The sequence below is a fragment of the Scleropages formosus genome, chromosome 3 (genome assembly GCF_900964775.1).
Source record: "Scleropages formosus chromosome 3, fSclFor1.1, whole genome shotgun sequence".
Lineage (NCBI taxonomy): Eukaryota > Metazoa > Chordata > Actinopteri > Osteoglossiformes > Osteoglossidae > Scleropages > Scleropages formosus.
The window spans coordinates 37385849-37411400 of NC_041808.1; the positions used below are offsets into that span (position 1 = coordinate 37385849).

General features: G+C 42.2%; 1 protein-coding gene across 6 annotated transcripts in view; it reads left to right on the forward strand.

Annotated features, from left to right (window-relative positions):
- Positions 1 to 636: 636 nt before the first annotated feature.
- Positions 637 to 25552, forward strand: part of ints1 (integrator complex subunit 1) — a 34319-nt gene continuing 9403 nt past the window's right edge. For 3 of the 6 annotated variants that reach the window (XM_018744235.2, XM_018744238.2, XM_018744239.2), the window contains exons 1-36: positions 637 to 715; positions 834 to 914; positions 1096 to 1174; positions 1397 to 1690; positions 2348 to 2544; positions 2632 to 2769; positions 3114 to 3273; positions 5283 to 5388; positions 6124 to 6310; positions 6538 to 6683; positions 6780 to 6921; positions 9284 to 9460; positions 9866 to 9974; positions 10070 to 10190; positions 10392 to 10469; positions 10770 to 10927; positions 11440 to 11536; positions 11685 to 11776; positions 12725 to 12785; positions 12946 to 13143; positions 16157 to 16286; positions 16394 to 16573; positions 16782 to 16931; positions 17364 to 17543; positions 18586 to 18690; positions 18830 to 18997; positions 19989 to 20100; positions 20215 to 20373; positions 20492 to 20638; positions 20922 to 21020; positions 21133 to 21257; positions 21477 to 21731; positions 21818 to 21977; positions 22428 to 22559; positions 24312 to 24483; positions 25368 to 25494. In XM_018744235.2, coding sequence (XP_018599751.2) covers positions 1120 to 1174; positions 1397 to 1690; positions 2348 to 2544; positions 2632 to 2769; positions 3114 to 3273; positions 5283 to 5388; positions 6124 to 6310; positions 6538 to 6683; positions 6780 to 6921; positions 9284 to 9460; positions 9866 to 9974; positions 10070 to 10190; positions 10392 to 10469; positions 10770 to 10927; positions 11440 to 11536; positions 11685 to 11776; positions 12725 to 12785; positions 12946 to 13143; positions 16157 to 16286; positions 16394 to 16573; positions 16782 to 16931; positions 17364 to 17543; positions 18586 to 18690; positions 18830 to 18997; positions 19989 to 20100; positions 20215 to 20373; positions 20492 to 20638; positions 20922 to 21020; positions 21133 to 21257; positions 21477 to 21731; positions 21818 to 21977; positions 22428 to 22559; positions 24312 to 24483; positions 25368 to 25494 — 4917 coding nt within the window. In that variant the 5' untranslated portion in view covers positions 637 to 715; positions 834 to 914; positions 1096 to 1119. The remainder of the gene's footprint in view (positions 716 to 833; positions 915 to 1095; positions 1175 to 1396; positions 1691 to 2347; positions 2545 to 2631; positions 2770 to 3113; positions 3274 to 5282; positions 5389 to 6123; positions 6311 to 6537; positions 6684 to 6779; positions 6922 to 9283; positions 9461 to 9865; positions 9975 to 10069; positions 10191 to 10391; positions 10470 to 10769; positions 10928 to 11439; positions 11537 to 11684; positions 11777 to 12724; positions 12786 to 12945; positions 13144 to 16156; positions 16287 to 16393; positions 16574 to 16781; positions 16932 to 17363; positions 17544 to 18585; positions 18691 to 18829; positions 18998 to 19988; positions 20101 to 20214; positions 20374 to 20491; positions 20639 to 20921; positions 21021 to 21132; positions 21258 to 21476; positions 21732 to 21817; positions 21978 to 22427; positions 22560 to 24311; positions 24484 to 25367; positions 25495 to 25552) is intronic. The other 3 variants (XM_018744237.2, XM_018744240.2, XM_018744236.2) reach the window with 2 other exon arrangements.

A 25552-nucleotide genomic window follows, 5' to 3' on the forward strand; every position in this document is an offset into this window, starting at 1 on the left:
ACTTAAGACAAGGTAATGAGAAATTAACTCCGTCGTACTTCGGGGACCACTTCCTAACAGCTTTCAGTAGAGAGTGTGTGTTCTTTCTTTTAAAGAAAAATTCAATAACTTATAATACATGAATTATTAACACAGAAAAACAAAACCTAGCCAGGGGGAAGTCAACGAAAAGATGTACACTTCTTGTACAGTACAACACACATACACACACACATCTTCTGAACCGCTTGTCCCATACGGGGTCGCGGGGAACCGGAGCCTACCCGGCAACTCAGGGCGTAGGACCGGAGGGGGAGGGGACACACCCAGGACGGGATGCCAGTCCGCCACAAGGCACCCCAAGCGGGACTCGAACCCCAGACCCACCAGTACAACTACATTTCATAATAATATAAAGTGAATGTTTAAATTTTGTTTCTTTCCATCAACCTAAAATATTTCACGTTCAGATCGTAAAATTTTTTGAGGCTGGTAAAACTTCAAGTAATGACATGTATCGCTTTATTGAACGTCCTCTCGAGTTCAGAATCATCGAAACCGGTCGTGTAAAACCGGTTGACTTGGATCGCTGTACGCGTACTTCCGCTTTCTTTTCGTACACGCGCATGCGTAGAAGACTACTTCCGGTGCTTTGTACGCTGGGTAGAGACAGTGAAGTCAATGGATGAGGAAGGTACCCGAAGCAAGGTAGTCATCACAAGCCTAAAAAAAGAGAGTAAGCGGTGTCTTTATTTTTTCATAAGTTTTTAAACAACTCTGTAATAGCTGAAGCAGTTAACGACAACAAACCTCTTCTTAGTTGAGCTTTTTGTCAAATCAATCGATGCCCCCAGGCCCGTCATGAAGACTAGATTGTATGTGTCTTCTGCACACTGCTTGCCTAACAGAGCGACTTGACGGGACCAGCTGTTTGGGTAACTTCTATTATAGTTTAAACTTTATGTATGTAATACCGTGCAGAAAGAGTAACAACATGTTCATGTTGCATTACTTAGTGTGCAAATAATTTTTTCAGTTTGTTTGAGTGATTCCTGATTAGTGTGATTTATTAAACTTAGTGCTGCCTTATCATCTCTCTCTGTCACTTCTGCTCAGGTCTGACTGCGTCAGGTTTACACGATGAATCGGCCAAAGCCCCCCACTATTAGACGCCCAAGTACTGCGAAACCGTCAGGTGTGTGAGGGGACTGGACAGGATGGCACATGGATGGAGTGTTGAACAGCAACTGCTGAAAAAGTTGCCTTTTGCTGTTTTTTTTTTTTTTTTTGGTTTGTTCGTTTGATACTGGCTTTACCTAGCAGTATACTTGCTTTAGAGAAAAACATCAGCTAAATGACTAAACGTAAATGTCAGCCTCGCTTGTTGACAGTGGGTTTCATATGTGACTCTTTGCAGGTCATCCGCCTCCTGGGGATTTCATAGCTCTGGGATCAAAGAGTCAGGGAGGGGAGCCCAAAGCCCCAGCTGTCCTTCTTAAGCCCACGTCCTCTGGTCTTCCTGCTGATCGCAAGAGAGAGACCACCACCTTGCCCTCGTCCTCCAACTCTGGACTTTCCAGTCTTGCCAAGCGTCCCAAGCTCTCCTCTACACCTCCGGTCAGCGCTTTGGGACGTCTAGCTGATGTTGCGGCTGTGGACAAACGATCAATATCTCCTTCCATAAAGGAGCCTTCAGTTGTACCTATTGAAGGTAAGCAACACCTGCTCCGGACACCATTCTCACATGTGCTGAACCTTGTTTAAAGACAGGTTTTATCAAACCATACTTCTTTTCCTGAAGGTAACTGCAGTAAATGCATGTGTACATTGCTGAATGAATGCCAGCAGTTGAATTAATTGTATATCCTCTTGTGTTCATTTTGCTGAATTCTGTGTTTTCTGATAAGATGTGCTTTTATTGTTTTGTTAACTGTCCAAAGATGGTTTTATCCACACGCAGTTCTTTTAGATTAAGTAGTTTTCTCTTGTGGGATTTGAAGCACCAACTGACGGGTTTCAGGTCTATGTCCTTAACTGCTACACTGCCTGCTGCTTTCCTCTCTACGGCCTTCTGTGACTACTTTCCTGGCTTCATTCGAGTTGTTGGTGGTATGCCTGTGATCTGTTAGGGGATAATCTGTGGCAGCTGATAGTTTTGTGATTACAGCTGATGCCTTCAGTTCTGAAAGTTGCAGATTTGAACATCACCTACTGCTGTAGTACCACTGAGCAGGGTACTTACCCTGTACTGCCCCAGTGAAATTACACAGGTTTAAACTGGGTAAATATTTGCAGGTAACTTAACATTTTAATTTTTTTGGAGATAAAAATCCTCTTAATGAATAAATGGAAATATGTCTTCCAATAGTCCCACCGGCTGTGTTACTGGATGAGATTGAAGCCGCAGAGGCAGAGGGCAACGATGAACGCATTGAGGGCATTCTCTGTGGTGCAGTTAAGCAGCTGAAATTGACCCGTGCCAAGCCTGACATCACCCTGTACTTGAGTCTGATGTACCTTGCCAAGATCAAGCCCAATGTCTTTGCCACTGAAGGAGTGATAGAGGTGAGCATACCCCTCCCCCTTCTGATTGCCAGGGTATCCAGGCCACAGGGACAGCCTAGCCTCATATCTGTTGCTCTTCATCTCCAGGCCCTCTGCAGCCTCCTTCGTCGAGATGCCTCCATCAACTTCAAAGCCAAGGGAAACAGCCTAGTGTCTGTCTTGGCCTGTAACCTGCTGATGGCTGCCTATGAAGAGGATGAGAACTGGCCTGAGATCTTTGTGAAAGTGAGAGCAAGGCTCCCAGTTCAATGTTTCTGATTTCATTCATTGGCATTTCAGGAGAAGCAGTATTGGTTTTCCTCACCCTAATTTGTTATTATTGCTGCCTTGCATACAACTTCTTCAAATCCAGCTCTGTCTGTGTGCATGTTTTTCTCCTCTGTAAAAGGCAGGAACATACTGGGAAACCACTTCCATACCTTCTCCTTCCATAAAAGCCATCCAGTCGGTCACTATGAGAGGAATTCAGTTTAGTGGCACTACAACAGCAGGGCTCCTACTGGGACATTGTCACTGTGGACTTTATTGTGTGATACCTGCTGCCTGACATGTGTTGTGATGTTGTGTAGGTTTACATTGAGGATTCTTTGGGTGAACGCATCTGGGTAGACAGCTGTCACTGCAAGACCTTTGTGGACAACATCCAGACAGCCTTCACGACCCGGATGCCCCCCAAGAGTATGCTGTTGCAGACAGAAACCGGTCGCTCAGGGGGGGACCTCAGTGCAGGTATGCAAGAGCAGAAATGCTGTGCAGGTGTGATCAGATGTTGAGTTACAGCACTTGTTAGCTGTGTAACTGCCTTGCTGCTAACTGCATTGTTCACCTTTCAGTTTTCTAGAATTCCCACAGCACTGCAAATGCAGTGTGTTTTTAGCCACTCAATCGATACATGGTAGTAAGGTACCCTAATAATATGGGAGTGTGGAACCACCTTAATTCAACTCACTTCAAAAGTGAAGATTATGGAGGTTTTTTATTCTATAGGAGATTTTAGAGGGTGGGTATTTTCAGTAATTTTAACTTAAACATATCTTAAAGGTAATGAAAATGAAAAGTGAGTCTTAAACAGTGTTTATTATATCTGTATTGAAGGTTTTTCGGAACTTGCAAATAAATTAAGGGATATCTGTATTATTAAACTTTTATCTATTGTGACATGGGGTCAAACTAACTTTTGAAGTTATGAACAAAACAAGTTACAGTATCCTGGTCCCAACTGTTTTCATACGTGGATGAACCACTTTACATAATTCTAGCTGTAAAAAGTGTTCGAACAACATGATAATCTTATATAGATGTTTTCTGAATGGCTCAAATCCTTAATCTAAAAGGCTGGTGTTTAATACTGCCACCAACCCATTCACCTTTTCATTATCGTCTTCCTCCCCTTGAAGGTAATGCAGTCTTGAAAAAACCTCCGTAAAGTGAATTCTGATATTAGTTATAAGATTTATATTTATTCATTTAGCAGGCTTTTTTCCCCTCCAAAGTGATATACATCTGAGAAGAATACAGTAAGGACATTACATGAGCAGAAAGAGAGACTTGGATGCAGACGTGATTTTAAAGCGCAGTTAATTTGTCACATTCCACCATATGAACCAGTATATATTACATGAATAGCTCCATAAAGGTTAATCCATTATTCAACAATTTGTAATCACATATTTAATAAACATAACATTTACACATATATCATGCACTTAAGAGACCAGGGAAGAAGTAGTACAAAAGAGGTGAATTTCAGGATCCTTCTTAAATGCTGAGAGAGATTCAGCAGTTATGAGTAAGAGGGGAAGGTCATTCCACCACATTGGAGCCAGAACCGAAAGCCTTAGTGCTTTTGATTTTGGACCTTTTGTGCATGGGACCACCAAGCGGGCAGAGGTGGAGGAGTGTAGCGAGTGATCAGGCCTTGTAGGTATTGGGGAGTAGTAACACAACATAGCAATTTCCCCTCATTTATTACTCCATAGCAGTGTATTTACATTTGTTGAGTCAACATATTTCTCCTAAGCAGCACAGAACTCGGAGAAAAAAGTACAAGGAATGCATTAGATCTGGATGCAGACATGTGCGTCTAGAGTAGTCAGTTATTCATAACTCCCCTATTTACCACTATACATCACACGAGTAGTTCTGTAAAGGTGTACCCTTCTGGGTTTAATCTATGGCTGTCATGCATGATCTATAAATGTGTGATTGTGAATAAGGAGTTTAGTGTATCGGTTACTGTATGTCACTTTGGATAAAGGTGTCAGCTATATACTAATTAATCATGTTAACTTGCTTTAGAGAAAAGCATCTTCTAAGAATAAATGTAAAGGTGTCACACTGCTCAGCTGTCAGGATTTGTGAAATTTAAATTTGGTCTTTAGAAAAATGAAGAAATGCCTCATTAGTTGAAGTAGGGTTATTAGATGAGGCTCCTCAAAAGTTGAGTTCTTATAACCTGAATGGGTCCGTCTTGGGGCAAGATTAAGTATGTGTGTCATATTTTTTTCTTTTTTTTATAGTTGCTGCTCTCATTGCGACTATGGTTGTATTTTATATTTTCTTTTGTCACGTTTTTATCAACTGGTTGAAGTTACAAAATCCAGTTCACCTTGGTTTACAAGTATGTAGAGTGAACTTGGCTTCCTTGGATGACATAGGATGAGCACAAGAATAAAGGTTTTCAGTGCTCTGTGAGTTAGCAGAAGCTTCATTTTCAGTAAGTTCCCCCTCCTGTGTAGGGAGCAGCCCTCACCCTTCCACTCCAGATGAGGATGATACCCAGACAGAGCTGTTAATAGCAGAAGAGAAGCTGAGTCCGGAGGATGATGGACAGGTTATGCCCAGGTAAACATATGCATGTGTGTGTTGGTTAACTCTTTTATGTGCTCTTATACACACAACTGTGATTTACTCAGCGTTGGGGATGTACTCAACATTATGTAGTTTCACAAATTCAGATCACTGTTATCCTGCTTGGATTAGCAGTTACCCAGATGCTAGCACTGACCAGCATTATTTTCTGTGTGTTGTATGGAACGTCTGCGGTTCAACACACCGCAACAATCTTGGTGAGGTTATTACCTTACGTTTACATTACTTCATTTACGAGATGCTTTTCGCAAAAGCGAATTTCATTTAACGCTATGTAGCGTTATCAACCCACACCTTATTCACCAAGGTGACTTACACTGCTAGATAAACAACTTAAAGGGTCACTCATCCATACATCAGTGAAACTCACACACACACAGTATGGGTGGCATGGTCTTTGGACTGTAGCAGGAAACCGGAGCACCTGGAAGGAACCCACGCAGACATGAGGAGAACATGCAAACTCAACACAGACTGAGCGATGATTGAACCCATACCCTCTCAAACCACTCAGGTGTTGTGAGACGTCAGCACTACTTTCAGTGCTCCAGTCCTCGCCCATTATTCATTGGATAGTATGCTGTTTCACTTTAAGTTCTAGGTTTAAATTGATGGTATGTTGAAATCATATGTTGCAGTCCTTGGCTGGAAATGGTTCCCCAGCCTTCTTAAGAAGCACATGTTCATGCCCTTTTTGGGGATCTGTAGGTATGAGGAGTTGGCAGAGAGCGTTGAGGACTATGTGCTGGACGTTCTGCGTGACCAGCTGAACCGCCGGCAGCCTATGGACAATGTGTCCCGTAATCTGCTGCGCCTACTGACTGCCACATGTGGCTACAAGGAGGTGCGACTGATGGCTGTGCAGAGGCTGGAGATGTGGTTGCAGAACCCAAAGGTGAGAGACAAAGATACTGATAGTACAGTGCCTGTGCTTGCCAGGAAAGTATGACCTATTATAGTTGTCTTGGCCTGTGAAAAGTACACTTGAGTTTTCATCTTTAGCGTGTTCCACATCATGCGATGTGTTTCTCAGAGTTGAGGTTGCAATTACTGATGGCTGGCTGGTTATGGGTTTTCCAGTAATTGTCCTTCCTCAGATCATTCTGTCCTTGTTTTTCACAGCTGACACGACCAGCCCAGGATCTGCTGATGTCACTCTGCATGAATTGCAACACTCATGGGGCAGATGACATGGAGGTAGTCTCGAACCTCATCAAGATCCGCCTCAAGCCAAAAGTCTTGCTGAACCACTACATGCTGTGTGTCAGGTGTGTGTTGCTGGGCTGTTTTTTTTTTTCCCCACTGACAATCTTGCACTTCCAGGCAGTTCAGACAGTTATTCTTTTTGTCACCTGTGGCTGCAGGGAACTCCTGAATGCACATAGAGATAACCTGGGCACCATGGTGAAGTTGGTGATTTTCAACGAGCTCTCTAATGCCAGGAACCCAAACAATATGCAGGTTCTGCACACGGTATTGCAGCACAGTCCTGAGCTGGCCCCCAAGGTAAGTAGCAGAGTGGCATACTCGGGAAGTTGCTATATAAACAGAGTACAGTTTGATTTCCTTTTCCTTGGACTTCATGTGTGCTCAGATGTATTGTACTTACAGCTTCATAGCAGGCACATTTTTTCCCTCCCAAAGTGGCTTGTGAAGCTTAGAATTTTTTTGCTACTAATCTATTCACCTGGAATTTTAATAAGCTGTTTAGATTGTCCCCTGACTTTTTTTGCTTTTGTCGTATGTAGGGTTTCTCCAAAAAGCTGCTTAATTGCTTATCCGTTTATGCAACAGAGTGTTATTACTTGAACAGTTCATGGTCTTTTTTCATAAGTGTTATAGAAAGAGCAGAACTCAAAATTTAGGTTTCAAGGAAACATCCTTAACCCATTGCCCTGTGAGCTTCTTAGTCAGAAGATCTTGTTTTTTGGCAACTGCAGCCACACTGGGTCACAGTGACAAACAGAATATGGTAACATTGAGTAACATTGCAACTGCATCTACAAGTATAAATCCAGGAAAGCAAACAGTGCATCTCAGTGATGCATGTGATCAACAGCCATTATCCAAGTCAGTTGGATGAAGAATTATGAATCCATGAGTTGTCATTCAGATCAGATTTTGACAGAAGAGATTTCATAACTGACATCCTCCATATATTAAGAGAAGTATGAGTATAGACCACAACAATAAACTGTTTCTAGGTCCCCCCCCTCAAAATAAATAAATTTGGCAAGTCTTTGAAAGACTTCAATGAACTTAAGAACAGACAATTTATTTTATCTTGGCATATTAAAAACCTCCAACCTGTATTTATATTAACATTTAACTAGAAACTCTCAAACATTAGAATAGTTACCCATGAAGTACATTTTGTTCTGTTGTCAGACTCACTAAGTTAAAAAGAAGCAAATAAAGAAAGGGAAAGACAAACAGAGAGATGTTAAAAGACAAGAACCAAAGGTAGACTGTAACAGCTCTAACAAACAGCAGTGTCCCTATCAGTTAACCTTTCAGCCACTGGCTATAATTACAAGCGTGAGACAAGGATGACACCTCCTAAATCCTGGACATCCTTGACATCTACCAACCCTTATAAGACTATAGAGTGAAGTTCCCTCAGGCGGATGATGATGATAACAGTAATAATAGATTAATAACAAAAAGCGTGGTTGAACACAGGAGAAGCATTCAAGAAGGATTTCATGATACTTGTACGCGGTTGTGGTACCTATGACAATAAAAACTTGAGACTTGAACCGAGAAGGAAACATAAAGCTCTGGAAGAACAGAATGAAAACTTTTGCTTCATCTTAGATCTTCAGATCAACCAGGAAAGCAGTGGTGGATGTCAAGCAGTAAAAGATGAGCAGTAAAAGACTTACTTCATAGAAACACTATAATCGGGCTGGAAAAGGAAAACCTCTGTATATTTTGCATTATATGAAGACTTTGACTAAATCAAATTGGTATCTTTTCCATGTTTCAGTTGACAGGTCAGGGTAAAATCACAGATGGGTATCTTTAAAGATGATTCCTTGCTGCGGTGTTTCCTCACTGCAGCTTTCTCAGTGTCTTTGTTGGAGAATTGTATAAATCGCACCAGAATGCTCCTTGGGTGGGCATTTGGGTCAGGAGTGCAGCCCATTAGTCAGTACACAAAATCAAGCTCAGTAGGAGTCAAATTGGCTCAGGCACATACTTCGTCCTGCGGAATTTAAGAGGGATGTTTCCTTCAGTATTCTCAGGCAGTCCCAAAATCTTAATTTTTATGATAGTCTTTATATTCCAGTTCAACCAGTTTCACTTGGGACAGTTCAGCTTTCTGCTCCAGGGTACCTTCTGATTTATCTTTTGATTCCATTGTCTCCTCCAATTATAAGATCTTATCTAGAGTCTTGACAACGTGACTTTCAGTACTATTCATGTAGTCAATCAGATCAGTGACTTTCACTTCAAAACCCATCATGGAGGAGGTGGTAAGTTTCTTTGATTTTGCATTGACAGTGTTCACCTAAGTTTGCAAGCTTGCTTAGCTTCCATACCGTTCAGTTGATGAAACAGCTCATTCATAATGCCTAGATGGGATGCTTGACCAGATAATCTCTCTTCTCCATGCCTCCAGATTTACCCCTGAAGGTGAACTGGCACAGCTGAACTACGTCAATGGCAGCCTTCTTTACTTTTGTGGTTGCAGCCTGTTTTTTCTCTTTTAATTCTTTTCCCTTTCTGGGAGTGTGTTTAGAAGATCTTGTTCTTAACCACTGTTCAAAGCAGCTTTTCTCAGGGCAGAATTTTGGGCTGCTCTTTTCAGTAGATTTAGCTGGTACTACCTGGGTCTAATGTAGACTCTCAACATTTGGCCTAGTTCCTGGCCATGGTTTTCCAGGACCTGCTGACCAACAAAGACGACTACCTGCGAGCCTCGCGGGCCCTACTGAGGGAAATAATCAAGCAGACCAAGCATGAGATCAATTTTCAGTCCTTCTGCCTGGGCTTGATGCAGGAGAGGAAGGAGGCCTCTTATGTGGAGATGGAGTTCAAGGTGAAATTTGGTGGAAAGTAGAAACTTACTGTTGTCACAACATGTATAACAAGAGCCATAAAAATGCTACATCACTTTAATGTGTTAGGCTTCTGATCTGTGATTTATTTATTCTCTCTTTGGTAGTTCATGATCTCATTGCATCAGGGTGTTTTTTTTTTTTTTTTTTTTTTTTTTTTTGAAACAAAATCCTTTTCCTAAGTATGACATCCAGGCAAACCATTGATGGACTCTTGTATCATCAGGATTTACAATCTCAGTGCTTTTTTTGCTTGGCAATAGTAGACAGTTGCATTTGTTTCCATCTGTCCATGTTGATCAACACATTAAGAGGTAGTGTATGTGTTTGACATTAATGCTGATGGCTCGTCTGCCTTCTGATGGTGTTCTGTGTTGTTTCCACAGGAGCGATTTGTTATCCAGGTGACAGACCTGCTCACTGTCTCTATGATGCTAGGCATCACCGCTCAGGTCAAAGAGGCTGGCATCGCTTGGGACAAGGGAGAGAAAAAGAGTAACTTCCACCACTGTTTACCAAGATGTTGGATGTTGAAGACTCTCTGACACTCACATTGTACTTACATTATTCTGTTTCTCTACACCTCTCAGACCTGGAAGCACTGCGGTCCTTCCAGAACCAGATTGCTGCCATCCAGAGAGATGCTGTGTGGTGGCTCCACACGGTCGTCCCCACTGTTAGCAAAGTGGGGCCAAAGGACTATGTACACTGGTGCGTGTATGTTACAAAGGGTAGCATTCACATTTTGACAATGAGTACAAAATGTTTTCAAACCTTTTGCAGGTGTTACCAGTGTGTTTATAAAAGTCCAGATACCAACAGTGGTGCATCAACTGCTGGTTCTCCCACTGACAAGAAATGTTAAATCTGCCATTATTGATTGTCTTGACTTTGACTTTTTCTTTTCTCCAGCCTCCACAAAGTCCTGTTTACTGAGCAGCCAGAGACGTATTACAAATGGGATAACTGGCCACCAGAGAGTGACCGGAAGTAAGAGCTCAGAATGCCATTAGAAAAGCTTCCCTCTCTGTGGTGTTGTTAGTTGCCTCGGACTGTTCCATCAGCAGGTTTGAGATTAACTGAAATTAGAAACCTGAAGACCCAGGAAAAGTCCCAGGCAGGGGCTTCCAGCTTTCCCTTTTGTAAACTTGAATTGCTAAGTTGTCCACGTGTTTGCAAAAGCACAGTATGTAACTCTAAAGCCAATATACAGGCATCACTTTGAATAAGAGAGGTTAGCGAGTAGTTGACAAAAAGAATGTAAGAGTATACATTGTTTGCCTTCGCTAGTTTCTTCCTTCGCCTGTGCTCTGAAGTGCCACTCCTCGAAGACACACTGATGCGCATCCTGGTCATTGGGCTGTCACGTGACCTTCCCCTGGGACCTGCTGACGCCATGGAGCTGGCAGACCACCTGGTGAAGAGGGCAGCTGGAGTGCAATCTGATGGTGAAGACCTCACAACTTGAATTTGTATCTGTAGCAGAAACTTCATCCACGTTCATTCTTTTTACTGTTTGTTAGCTCAAAGTGACACTAAACAATAATGTTGGAGGTGAATATTCACATTTGTATATTTAGCTGAAGCTCTTCCCTAAAGCTACGAAAGATGGAGCCATTTATACAGCTTATCAGTTTTACTGGTGTAATTTAGGGTACTACAGCAGATGGTGGGATTTGAACCTGGGACCTCCTAGTCTAGAGGCAGCAGCTCTAAACTCTTAAGTTACTTGCCACCCCGCTTCATATTCATCTTCAGGAATGTTGCTTTTTGGAATTTGCAAGGCACTGATTTGGAAGCAGAACTGCCACCACATGAAATATCATATTCAGGTTTTGGAACAATGTTTTGTCCTGTGTAAAATGACAAAACTGAATGGCAAATCTTCTTTAAAAATATATGCATATATTTATTGTTATCTAGTTACATCTGTGGTAACTAGATATCTATTGTCCTAAAGATTTAGATGTACTGAGAGTGGAGAGAATCCAGCTTATTGATGCTGTGCTGAACCTGTGTACCTACCATCACCCAGAGAACATCCAGCTTCCTGCAGGGTAAGTTTGTCATCACTGCTTTTTCAACTTGAGGTGCAAAAGACAGTTTTTGTTCAGCTTGACATTAATAGAACAACAGCAACAGAAAGTTAGGAAGGTTTATTCTCGGCTGTGTAGCATAATGCTCTAATGGCCAATGCTGTTGAAGGTACCAGCCACCAAACCTGGCCATCTCGACACTGTACTGGAAAGCGTGGCTCCTTCTGCTCGTGGTGGCTGCTTTTAACCCCCACAAGATAGGTAAGAGTTGACCCGTTCAGGCCTCATCAGTACAATGCTGCCATGATTTGATTGTCTTTCCCAGAGATCTTACACTGGTTTAGATCACTCTTGATGTATGAAAAACTTAAAATCCATAACTCGTACGTAGAAATCCTTATTTTTAAGATGCTTTAATTTCTTTCATTTAAGTATCTAGAAGTGAAATTCCATACCACTATAATATTTTGTAAATGCATTTTATTTATTCATTTAGCTGATGCTTTTTCTCCAAAAGTGACTTATTTACCCATTTATACAGCTGGGTAATTTTCGTGGAACAACTTAAAGTAAGCACCTTGCTCAGGAGTACTTCAGCTGGAGGGGGACGGGTTTTGAATCTGCAGCTGTTGGGTCCAAAGGCAGCAGCTGTAACCAGTATACTACCAGCTGCCCCCACCATTTATGTTGTCCTCCCTAAAGCTGTCCTTAAATTCTTGGCTTTTAAGTTTAACTGTATATCTGTTTTTCTGCTTTTGATCCTTTAAAATTGTAAAATGTACTTCATAATGTCACTGCTCATCACAGCTTAAGTAAAGCATCTCTCTGTTTTATTTGACATTTTGTCCAAGGCATCTTTTAGTATGTATCCGTTAAAATGTGTATTTAATATAATTTTTAAAATAACACACACAGACACATTTTCTGAACCGCTTGTACCATATGGGGTTGCGGGGAACCGGAGTATAAGTTGGCAACTCAGGGCGTAAGGCTGGAGGGGGAGGGGACACACCCAGGGCGGGACACCAGTCCGTCGCAAGGCACCCCAAGCGGGACTCGAACCCCAGACCCACCAGAGAGCAGGACCCGGTCCAACCCACTGCGGCGCCCCCCCCCCCCTTTAAAATAACATTGTTTTATATATTTTTTTTGACAAAAATGGTACATTATACATTACATTAAAGATTCATGTTAATTTTCTCTGTGCAGGGTTGGCAGCCTGGGAAGGCTATCCCACTCTAAAAATGCTTATGGAAATGGTGATGACAAAGTAAGTTTTAGGTTTTGTTCATACTTGTGCACAAACCATCTTGTCATCTGATACACTTATAAAGTTAGCTGTTTCTCCTGACTAAGCTGTAAATTTAAATTGTATAATATGGTACTGATTGTTTGATGGAGAAATCTCTAAGGGTTTTTATTCCTTGCAGCAACTACTCGTACCCTCCGTGCACGGTAGCAGATGAGGAGACCAAGACAGAGATGATTAGCCGCGAGCTGCAAATCTCGCAGCGAGAGAAGCAAGAGATCCTGGCTTTCGAGAGCCACTTGGCAGCTGCCTCCACAAAGCAAACCATCACTGAAAGCAACAGTCTACTGCTGTCCCAACTCACGAGCCTAGACCCACAGTAAGAAGACACGCACGCACGCACGCACGCACTGACTGAAACCACTTGTCCCAAGCGGGGTCGCGGCGAGCCATAGCCTATCCTGGCAGCACAGGGCTGGAGGGGGAGGGGACACACCCAGGACAGGACGCCAGTCCGTCGCAAGGCACCCCAGGTGGGACTCAAACCTCAGACCCACCTGAGAGCAGGCACAGGCCAAATCTGCTGCGCCACCACGCCTTCCAATGCACACAGTGTTTCTTTTTTCCCTTGCACTGCACTAATGTGGTATTTTATGATGTTAATTCTTCTGAAATGATTTTTTTTGGAATAGATTTTTTGTTCTCAGTGGTTGAGAACTTCACAGTAAGATGCCTGATAAGAGATACAGTCTATTCATCTGTTTTCAGTGTTTTTCCTTTCTGAAGTTATCTCTGGAATGTTTATTTGGGTATGTCCTGGCCCCTTTGTACTGCCCTTATGACGTTAATACGTGGGTTTTATTGATTTCAGCAAACAAAAACATCAACATGGAACAGACATTTGTTGAATTTCATTCAAGGTATCTGAATAAAAACATTTTTTTCCAATGCATTTTGAAAATATATTAACTGTAAAAAAGGTGTTTTTCTCTTTTCCATTTCTGTCACTGAGATGAGAAAGGTGGTATCTGGAGTTGTTACCAGGGAAACGGGCATCATAGCTCACTATAGTAAGTGAAGATGTGAACTTGGTGCCCTGTGTGGTTATTAGCATGAAACTTACTCATTTAAGTCATATAACGTTTTTCTTTGCACGTAAGATTTGGACTTTATTGCATAAAGATGAAATTGTGCAAGTGAAATGCATGCTGCTTGCAAATTTAATCACTTTTTCCAGGTTCCAAAGGAAATCTCTGTGCCGCAAGTTGGCTTCACTCGATGGTTAAATCTAATAAGTCTTAGTGTTTTTAGAATATATGCACTCCCAGAGTTAAGCAATATGTGGCTTATGTAAGTTATTCTGTAAGGTTTCAAAATTTCAAGTGTTTTTTTTTTTTTTTTTTGTTTTAACTATACGCCAAACTCTTACTATACATTACATTTTTACTATACAAAATTCCATTCCTATGCTATTATTATTTAGCAGACAGTTTTCTCCAAAGCAGGGGGGTGCGGTGGTGCAGCGAGTTTGACCTGTGCCTGCTCTCTGGTGGGTCTGGGGTTCAAGTCCTGCTTGGGGTGCCTTGCGACAGACTGGCATCCCGTCCTGGGTGTGTGTTTTCCCCCTCCAGCCTTACGCCCTGTGCTCCCGGGTTAGGCTCCGGTTTGCCGTGACCCCGCTCGGGAGAAGCAGTTTCAGTATGTGTGTGTGTGTTTTCTCCAAAGCAACGCACATCTTGCAGAAAAATGCAATTCATAACATTTATAATTACAGGCTAGCATGGTGGCACAGCAAGTAGTGCTGCTGCTTCACAGCACCTGGGCAGTGCAAGAGGATATTTGTCTGATTCCCGCTCAGTCTGTATGGAGTTTGCATGTTCTCCCTCTGTCTGTGTGGGTTTCTGCCGGGTGCTCCAGTTTCTTTACGCAGTCCGAAGACTTGCAGTTCAAGTGAATTAGTGTGCCCTTACAGTGTGAATGAGTGAGTGAATGTGGCTACCCTGCGATAGACTGGTCTCCTGTCTAGGGTGTAGCCCCTCAACTTTGCCGCCAGTCCTTCTGAGATGGGCTCTGTATAACTGTAGCCCTTTTCAACACAAATTGGTGATTGAAATTGGATGGATGGATTTATAGTTATATAATTGGTTATGGAGCTTAAGTGTCTGTGTGTGCAATGAAAAATATTTTAAATTCTGTTTAGTTTTTTCTTATATTGAATTGCATTCATAATTCTATGTTTGTTTCATGTGAAAGAAATACTGACATATCAATGTACTGTATAGTACTGTAGACTTGTATGCATTGCTGGTGTAATTAATGGGGGGGGTCGGTCATTTTCAACTTGCGTCAAATTCCACTAATGTAAGGGCTTCGGGGACAGAACCCTTACATAAGTCAAGGAGTGTCTGTACATATTTTTAAAAATATTAATTTTTGTAACAGCACATTTATGAAACAGAATTATAGTGGGAGTAGATTGTTAAAAGGCAGTAGTGAATAGCCCTGTATGTATACGCCTACCTTTCATGTTACGAAAATGTGAGTTATGAATTGTCAACAGATTTTGAAATTTATTTTTAGTAGTATTCACTGTTGTATGTTATTTGTCTGGCATGGAGCAACAATTTCTTGTATTTCTGTCATGCTTTTGGTCCATATTCTGGGACTGCAGTCATTTCACTTATTTTCACTTTGTTTACAGCTTGTTTCCCCTGTTTATGGGACAAATCAATAGGCAGTCAGAGCTTTGCGGCAAAAAAAAAAAAAAATCTGTAATTTTAATTGTAATTTTCATTGGTCAAAGCTAATAAATGTTAAATTGAAAGTTATTATCTGGTATAGCTAATATCCAAGATTTCCACATAGCTCTTACCTCAAGGAATTCAGGTACAATACAGTTAAAATTTGTTTGTGTAGATAGTAAAGTTGAAAGTGATGAACTTGTCATACATCAAACATGCTTGTGTTGTGAATCTGTCAGTCAGTACTACAGAGGAGGTTATGGAATGGACACATTGCTATTTTCAGTTATATTAAATGACTTAATTTTAATGTAGTTTGATGTTAATCACAAATAAGTGTGACACTGTGATATACCCTCTGTTTCTGGGGTATAGCAGACCACAACAACCCTGTACAAATATGTACTGAAAATTAATGGATGGAAGTGCATTTTTATTTAACGCTTTGTCTAAGTTTTCTTTTTGTGTATTTTTCAGCTTTTATTGATTGTGGCTTAGTCATAAAAGTGACCTTGGGTTTACAAACAAATCAAGTTACAAACAGAACATCCAGTCTTAGCTGCGTTCCTAAGTTGAGGACCCAGTTGACTTCTTTCTTTGTTCTCATAGTCCAGGCTGAAGGTGAGAATTCATTGTTATACTTGTTTACAGGGGTCCTCCTCGCAGACCTCCTCCACTTGTACTGGAGCAGGTCAGAAGCCTGAATCAGTCACTGCACCTGGGCCACCTGCTGTGTCGCAGCCGCAACCCAGACTTTCTGCTGAACATTATCCAGAGACAGGTGAAGACCTCAGTCTTCCCAACGTACCCTGTGATTTGGTGCCATTACCAGTAAAGGCATTCAGATTTTTCAACCTTCTGCAACTGCTCTCTCATCCATTCTCCCAGGCATCCTCTCAGTCTATGCCCTGGCTGGCTGACCTTGTCCAGTCCAGTGAAGGGTCCTTAGATGTACTGCCTGTGCAGTGTCTGTGTGAATTCTTGCTGCATGATGCTGCAGATGACACTTCACCAGTGGAGGATGAGGAAGAAGGAGAAAGCAAGGAGCAGAGAGCCAAAAAAAGACAAGTATGCAACTTATAGTTGAGATTAGATATGTTGAGACAAACAAGTGTTTTGTCAAAGCAAACAAATCTGTAATGCAGTGTTGCAAATAGCATAGTGAGTTTAAAGAATTTTTTAGCCAAAAGCTAGCTTTAAAATTGGGTAATATCATTATGTGAGCTTCAAATATTAAATTTTGTGTCACACCAATTACTTTGTGTTGTCCACCTAGCGGCAGCAGAAACAGCAGCAGCTCCTCCTGCGGTTGCAGGACCTGCTCCTGGGGCCCAAAGCAGATGAGCAGACTACCTGCGAAGTGCTTGACTACTTCCTGCGACGTCTCAGTTCCAGTCAGGTGGCATCCAGAGTGCTGGCCATGAAGGTACTGTACATCTTATGTTCTTGCTCATGCTTCGTTGCTTGGGCTTGGTCATTTCATTGAGAAATACCACAACAGATGGCTGTCTTGATGAGAACTGATGAAAAAGCATTTGTCTTTCCTGATAATCTCCTGTAAACCAACTAAATAAGTGTTTTTTTTTTTATATATTATTATTATTTTTTAATTGAGAACCTGTTGTGGATTTAACTTGTTTTTGGCTGAGGAGGTGGTTTGCTGTATTATTGTGAAAGATGTGTAAATTGCTTCAATATACATGCAAATGTACAATTTAAGAAGCCTTTTAGTAAATTTTGGGTGAAAACAACTACAGAATCAGTGAAGGAATTATACAGTATATTCACCATCACATCACTTTTTAATCCAGACCTGGGTCAGTGTGGATAACTTGAGTAACTATTCAATGTGCTTCAGGGTCTGGCACTGGTGCTCACCGAAGGTGGTCCACGGGATGGCGAGGAACGTGAGCAACCCATGGAGGAAGACTCGCGGGATGCCGAACTGCTGCCAAACTACCAATGGCTCTTAGCTGACCTGCCTAAGCTACCACTATTCCAGAGTGTACGCGCCATGACAGCCAGTGCCCTGCAGCAGGTGTGTGGCAGCTAAGCAGCAGCAGTGTGAAGGCAGCCTTTATGGGGGCTCAGTGATAAAGTTTTGCCTGTCTAGCATATACACCAAGTTGCTAGTTTTCTAGGCACACCTGTCTAGTAGTGTATGGAGTGTCCTTCAGCCTTCAGAACAGCATGAATTCATCTGGGTATGTACTCTACAAGGTGGCTGATACATTGTTCAGGACTGTTTCACTATGTGGAAGTGGTTGTGTTGCGTAGTTGCTTCAAATTGGACAGCTGCACAGTCTTTCCATCTCATCCAAGATGCTCAATTAGACTGAGATCCGAGCTGTGCAAGCCACCGAAACGATGAGAACTCATCTTTTCAGATGGCGATATGTGCCATGTGATATGGTGCATCATCATGTTGGAAGTGTCCATCTGAGTATGGATACATTGTAGTCATGAATGGATGAACTTTGTCAACAAGTATGTAGATAGATATAACTTGCCAGTTATGTGTGCCAGGAAAACATCACACTGCTACCACCAGCCTGTTCTGCTGACACCAAGCAGGATGACTGTGTGGACTCGTGTTGCTTGCACCCAGTTCTGACGTGTCCGTCAGTATGATGCAAGAGGAACCTTGATTTTTCCAACAAGGCAACTTTTTCCACTCCTCATATGGGGGGGGGGGGGCAGACCGAATACAACTCACTCTATTGCACAGGACTCCTTATCTCTTTTGTCAGCAATTAGGGTGCCACTCTGGCATAGCACATAGCGATCGTGTCTAGTTTGCAGTTAAACATTTTGATCCTAGTTCAGTCTGTACTGAGTTTGCATATTCTTCCTATTTTCACATGGGTTTCCTCCCACAGTCCAAAGACATAGGTTTCAGGTGATCTGGTGTACAGGTAGATGAATGACTGTACAGAGTTTAGTGTAGTCTCTCTAGCATAAAGGTGTTGGTTAAATAGCAGTTAATAATCACTGTATGTCACTTTGGAGAAAAGCATCTGCTAAATGTACAAATGCAGTTTTAAGAGTTTGTTTTGAAAGTATCTGTTCTTTCTTGCCAGGCAATCCACATGGAGACAGACCCTCAGACCATTAGCGCCTACCTTATATACCTTTCCCAGCATTCCCCAGTGGAGGATCAGGCTCTTCACAATGATCTTGCCCTGGTAAATGCTGTATTTTTTTTTTTTTTTTTTTTTTTCCCCCCCCCTCTCCTCCCCCCACCAGGGTTACTCCAGCATTTTCAACATTCTGGACTTACTGGCAGAATTGTTTGTCTGTCTCCATGTGTGTTCCTTCCTCCAGGATGTGGCTCGACTGATCGTGGAGCGCTCCACCATAATGAACAGCCTGTTCTGTAAACACTCGTGTCGGCCAGAATCAGATGCTGTGCTCAGCGCCCTCCTGTCCATCTTTTCCACCTATATCAGGAGAATGAGAAAGACCAAGGAGGGGGAGGACCTCTACAGCTGGGTGAGCTAGGTCTTACTTGCTCTGATTGTCCTGCAGCTTGGGTGTCTTGACATGGGTGGACTCTGGTACCCCACACAGCAGTTGTAGGTTTTCTTTACTGTGTTGTGCTGCTCTTTGGAAGCGTAAGTGGAAAAAGTATGGAAAAAGCTCCATGTACAGTGCAGTAGTTATAGTGCTGTGAAGAAGCGCTCTGCCAGTTGGTGTTGGATACCTCTCTGCATGAAATAAGTGGGGGGGAAAAGTGTTTTGTTCGATCATGTGCTCTGTAATATTGTGCTTTGGTCGAAGACATGGAAACATTCAGTAACGAAAATGTACAGTAATAGAGTACTTTTTCACACTTTATTTTTATCTTGCTCCTGTCCTTGTCTTATATAGTACTGTGCAAAACTTTTAGGCACTTGGGGAAAAGAGTTGTAAAGTGAGTGCTTCCAAAAATAATGCTCTTAATAAACTTACTACAAAGCTTAGTAACCATCCATCATCAACAATCGCTTGGTGCTGCGGGCTTGGCCAGGTCCTGCTCTCTGGCAGGTCTGGGGTTCGAGTTCTGCTTGGGGTGCCTTGCGATGGACTGGTGTCCCATCCTGGGTGCATCCCTTCCCCCTCCAGCCTTGGGCCCTGTATTGCTGGGTTAGACTCCGGTTAGTCGTGAACTTGCTTAGGATAAGTGGTTTCAGACCATGTGTGTGTGTACCCTTGCTTTCTTTAATGACATACAAAAACTCTTGTTGTAATACTGTAACTTTTTGCAAAAGGAATGCTTGGTAATCTAAAATATGCTCTTTCCCATTGACACTAACGCAGAAGACATTAAATAACCGTCTAAAATATTTTTGTGAAACATCTAAGTATCTAAGACTTTTACACAGTACTATGTTAAAACATATTTTGCCATTAGTCAGCTGAAAAAAAGAAACTGAACTTAAGTTGATCACATGAGCATGTTTATCACTTGTTCATGTCTGAATATGTTTATTTGACCTGTCAGTCTGAGTCACAGGACCAAGTTTTCCTGCGCTGGACCACCGGAGAGACGGCCACTATGCATATCCTTGTAGTTCATGCTATGGTCATACTGCTGACCCTTGGGCCTCCAAAAGGTATGTGTGCTGCCTCTGCTCTCTCATACCAAATGAATGTTTGTAGAATAAAATAATAAAATGGCTTGTTAATTTGCAGTACTGCTACACTTAAATGTGTGTATTGATTTTCAGCGGAGAGTGACTTCTATACTCTGCTTGACATCTGGTTCCCTGATAAGAAGCCTCTCCCCACTGCCTTCCTGGTGGACACCTCTGAGGAAGCCCTCCTGCTACCTGACTGGCTGAAGCTTCGAATGATTCGCTCAGAGGTTTCCAGATTAGTCGATGCTGGTATGTCCCGTGGCTCAGGGAGCTCAAAGGTGATAGGGAAGGTGTTGTACCTCAAATAAGGAGGATTTTCCTGTTTTCATGGGAATCTATGGTCCTGAAACAAATTTGTCCTGCACAGCCTTGCAGGACCTGGAGCCCCAGCAACTGCTGCTCTTCGTCCAGTCCTTTGGCATTCCCGTGTCCAGCATGAGTAAGCTGCTGCAGTACCTTGACCAAGCTGTGTCCCATGACCCACAAACATTGGAGCAGAACATCATGGACAAGAGTAAGTTGCAACCCCTCCCTTGGTTTTCTGTAGAATCTTGCGCATTGCTCTCGTCACGATTATTTGTGTCCAGACCTGCCTGAACTGCAGCTATTTCAACAATCACTGTTGGAACAGTTTATATTAACAGTGTTGTTTGAGGGTACAGCAGCTGGGATTTGGAGTAACAATCGGCACACTTCAACTCCATCTTGCTTCCTCAGGATTTCATTATTTATTTGTGTCAGCTGTTTTGAGCAATGTGCTATTAGTAATGTGTGTGTACCCTGTGTTTCCATCTCAGACTACATGGCCCATCTGGTGGAGGTGCAGCATGAGCGAGGGGCCACCGGGGGTCATACTTTCCACAGCCTGCTCAGTGCTTCCCTTCCTCCCAGTAGAGGTCAGTGTTTCACTTCTCTAGCACCCCAATGTTTCCCTTAATTAGTAGAAGTTTATTAACTGTGTTCACCTGACCTTTTCTTAATGGCTTTATTACTCTGTTACACCTTTAGAGGGTGGTGAAGTGAGCAGAGTTAAAGTGGCTGTGGAAGCGCCCCATGGTACGGTGAAGGTCCGAGCAGCTAGCAAAATTCCTGTTATTGGCCCTGATGACGACTTCAGTGGACTGCTACTTCAGGTGCTTCTGATTTATTTTAAAGATTTAAAAAATGTTATTTAGTTCACTAAAATTGTATTTTAGTTTTTGCAACATTGTATGATTTAGAGGACCACCGGCTTTCATGTGAAGCTTCAGAAGTTACTCTGCAATTCCTGCAGGTAAAATCGGAGCTATGTGTTGCCATATCTGTCAGTGGTACTTGTCAGTGACGCAGGGCCCATGTGGTTGGATTTCCAGCTCTTCCCACTGAAGGTGGACCCACGTTGGCCCAGCCCTCCTCCACGCCAGCGTTCCCTAGCCCTCCAGCAAGCTCTTTCCCAGGAGCTAGCCCGTGTGCGTCAAGGCCACAGCCAGCCTGGGGGCATAGCATCCCAGTTCCTGCAGGCCCTAGCAGCCTTGCTGGGGTCCACCCATGCTGGTGCTCTTGTGGCTGCCATGCACCGCGGACATTCACTCTCATGCCCCCTGCTGCGCTTGCTTCATCAGTACCAGGTAGGGCCCTTGGTGCCTTCAGGGCACAAGTAAACTAAAGAAACAATGCAGTAATACTGAGCTCACATGTGCCCTTTCCACTGTAGCGCCGCATGCCCCAGGATATGGCCTTCTCCTCGCTGTTCTTCAAGGCTGTGGTGGAGATGCTCACATGGCTGGAGAGTCCCGCTGTGGAAGCAGGGCCCCTGCTTTCCCTACTCAAGTCTTTCGCCGCCCAGTTCTCCCACAAACATCGCCTCAGCGATGGTATGTTGTTCACTTCCATAAGCTTGTCGTACTGTTGTCTTGACTCCATCTACTGAAGGCTGCACTGTAAACTTGGGACATTACCATGTCCTTCAGTTCAGATAGCCTGAATTAACTGAATGTTCATTCTTAGTAAGTTTAAGTGCAGTACGCCTTCAGGATGTGTTAACTCCGTGTTTGTAGTTGGAAGTGTACTCTACATAATGCCCTTTAAGGTGCTTTTACTCTCTATTTGTCTGCTTAGAAATAATAAGCTTGATAATTTTCTTTAAATTACATAATATTATATGCTTAGGTTATCTCTGTGTTGTCTGAGGACATACTAATGCTGTGCTACCTCATAGTCTGTAATAGCTTTGCAGTATTGTGCTAGGGAAGTATTCTCTTAGCTTTGAGTGTCTAGCGGTCTGCCCGCTACCAAGGGCTTTAGCCGATTTTTACTGTGTCCAGTTCGCACTGGCTTCCTCCACCTGGCTGAGGCTCTGGCATACCGGCGGGACTTAGAAATGTCTGTGCAAGCCGTTATTGCCACCCTGCAGGCTGGGGAGAAGTGGAATGCAGAACCCGAGCTCATCAAGAAGGGTATGTTTCAGTGTTTGCGTTCTGTTAGCATGCCACACAACACAAAAGTGTCTGTAATGCCAGCACTGATCCTATAGAAACATGACTCTGCCCTGCGGTGTTTCTCCTACCATCACAACATGAAATATGTTTGAAATGAAAGCAACATTTGCTCTTATTAATTCCTTTATGATTATAGTCTTTGACACAGTTTCTGTTTATTTGCACAGTCCATGCTGTTTGCTTATGAGCTTTGCTGTTCTTTAACACAAAACGTCAAAAGAAAGATACCATGGTGCTGTACTGCCAAACAAGAGACCCATTCCTAGTATACAGATGTTATGTATAGATATGGACTTTCCGTTCTTCAGACTCCAAGAGCTTTTGCACCACTGATCACCAGTTCTTTAGACACAACATCTCTAAGTGCTCAAAATCTAGGAGTAAAAATCTCCGCACATACAAATGTACAAAGTTATGACGATAAGTAATATTGTACCGTGAAAATTGCTCTAGGATCAGTTTGCTTTACTTTCTTTACATAACAGCCAAAATCCACTCTATCCATGTTCTCTTCGTTGCATTTCCAGTCTCCTTTTTGACATTCCATTTAAATAGTCCGCTACCCATACATATTCCTTAATGCAGTTCACACTCATCTTGCACTGCTGCTCCATTTGTAAGAATAATAGAATTTGCACTCTGCAACCAGAATGTCCATGACACACACCTACTACAGATGCATCGCACTACACTGTTAGCACTTTATGAAACATAATTGCAGCAACTAATTTTAAGTGGGACCTTCTTCATACATCTTGGAATAACGTTATTAGTGGTTGTATATATTATGGTTGTATATCATTTTAGAACTTTGTCATTTGGAAACAAGTAAAAATTTCCCCTGTAAGGTCTTCAGTATCTTGACTCAGCTTACGGACTAATTTTCAGAGCCGGTTAAGTTTGAATGAGGGGATATTGGCTTAATATGACTATTACTGTATTGGTACAGCTGTCAGTGGAATAATCAGCAAGAAGTAAATGTCTTCACACAGAAGGCAGTTGACAAATTGTCTAAGGAGCTGTTGCTACAGTGAGTGGTTCTGCTGTGATGGGAAATCTTGTACGTTCAGCTGTGTGATAACAGATGTTCGTTTACATTTACATGTTTCTGAAATTGGCGAGCTTTACCAATTTTCTTCTTGTTACTCACTTAAATGTGTTTATCAGTATGTTTTAAAAACAAAATTTCAAAACACCATGTACTGCATGAGCAGTGGTAACTTTGTGGTTCAGACAGCACTGAGGAACCATCCAGAATATGTACTGCTCTGTCAAGGTAAAGTCACTTTACAATTTGAGTCACTATAGATGGCAGGCTTCTTTATAAGATGGGGTGGTCTACATTTTGTTAGTTACTATACTGTATATGTGTTGAAATGAATTTCTTTTGCTAAATTACCTCTTTAACTTGTTTTCAACATGTTACAATGGCAGTTTCAAAAGTTATGAACAGTGTGGAATTACTTACTAATTCTAGTATACCCATATACAATTTGAGAACAGTAATACATAAACCATCAGCTCTTGAATTTTGTTATATCGCACTGAGCCATCCAGTGGGCCTGATTTTCAGTTCTATGTCTATTCAGAGCACGCCGATATCCTGCTGCACAAGGCATTCCTGGTTGGGATTTACAGTCAGATCGACACCAGTTCCATGATCCCGGAGTGTGGATTTTTGTGCTTTTAAAGTGGCTGTTTGCCTTTCAGTGTTGCAGGGCTTGATAGAGGTCAAGTCTCCATACGTCGAGGAATTGCTGTCCTTAATGATGACTGTTGGCATGAAGACGGGGTCCAGTAATGCTACAGCCCCGGTTGCCATGGTTACCTCCCTGCTTCTTCAGGATACAGAGGACAAGGCAGTGAAAGTGGATTCAAACAAGTGAGACGTTTTGCAATACATTACATTTACATTTATTCATTTAGCTGAAGCTTTTCTCCAAAGCGACTTAGTGTGGAGGTTACAATTATTTACCCATTTATACAGCTGGGTAATTTTACTGGAGCAATTTAGGGTAAGTACCTTGCTCAAGGGTACAGCCGGAGGTGAGGCTCAAATCTGCGACCTTTGGGTCCAAAGGCAGTAGCTCTAACCACTACGCTACCAGCTGTCCCATTCAATAAAAACAAAACGTATTTCTTTTTGAGATACAATGGCTTAGTCTTCTCACTCTTGAGCAAATATTTGTACTTGTATTGTGCGTGTCTTGCAAAAACTTTAAACGCAAGTTGCCTGTTTACTTTGGATAGAGCAAGAAATATTTTCCAAGACTACCATCTCGTTTAGCTGTGGTGGTTATATGACTTTTTTTTTTTTTTTTGTACTTAATCTTTTCAAACAGCTCCAGGTCCAGAGTAGAACATAAGTTGTAAAAATGTGTTTATTTCTTGGCAGTGTTGTTTCGAGATTGTTTTGCTTTTCATATTAAACTCTTAAAATTCTTAATCTCTTTTTTTTTTTTATCGCGTGGTGCACAATTTACAGTGTATAGCAATAACGGCTAAGTATTACACAGTGGAATCAGAAGGATCAAATCAAAATTCAATGGAAATCTCTGAAAATATTTCACTTTTAGGTTTAGGAAGGCAAAATTGACATGAGACCTGCTATGTATAAGCTCCAGCTTTGTCCTTTTTTTCCTGAAAAAAAAATAGGTTTTTACAAGCATTTTTTTGGTGTGAAATAAGTGTTTAGTGTAAATGTAATAAATCCATAAATGTGTCCAAATGAGTTATATGAATAGGGCTAAGCTGTTCTCTGTGCGGCAGCTCTGAGGTGGTGAAGACTGGGTCTGCTTCAGGGCTGCTGGTTGACTGGCTCGAGCTGCTGGATCCAGAAGTGACCTCGCTGTGCCCAGACATTCAGCAGCGGCTGCTCTTTGCTTTTAACAAGGTGACTGTAACTCTCTTGTGTGTTTTTGCTGATTAAATCTCATACACAGCTTGGTTTG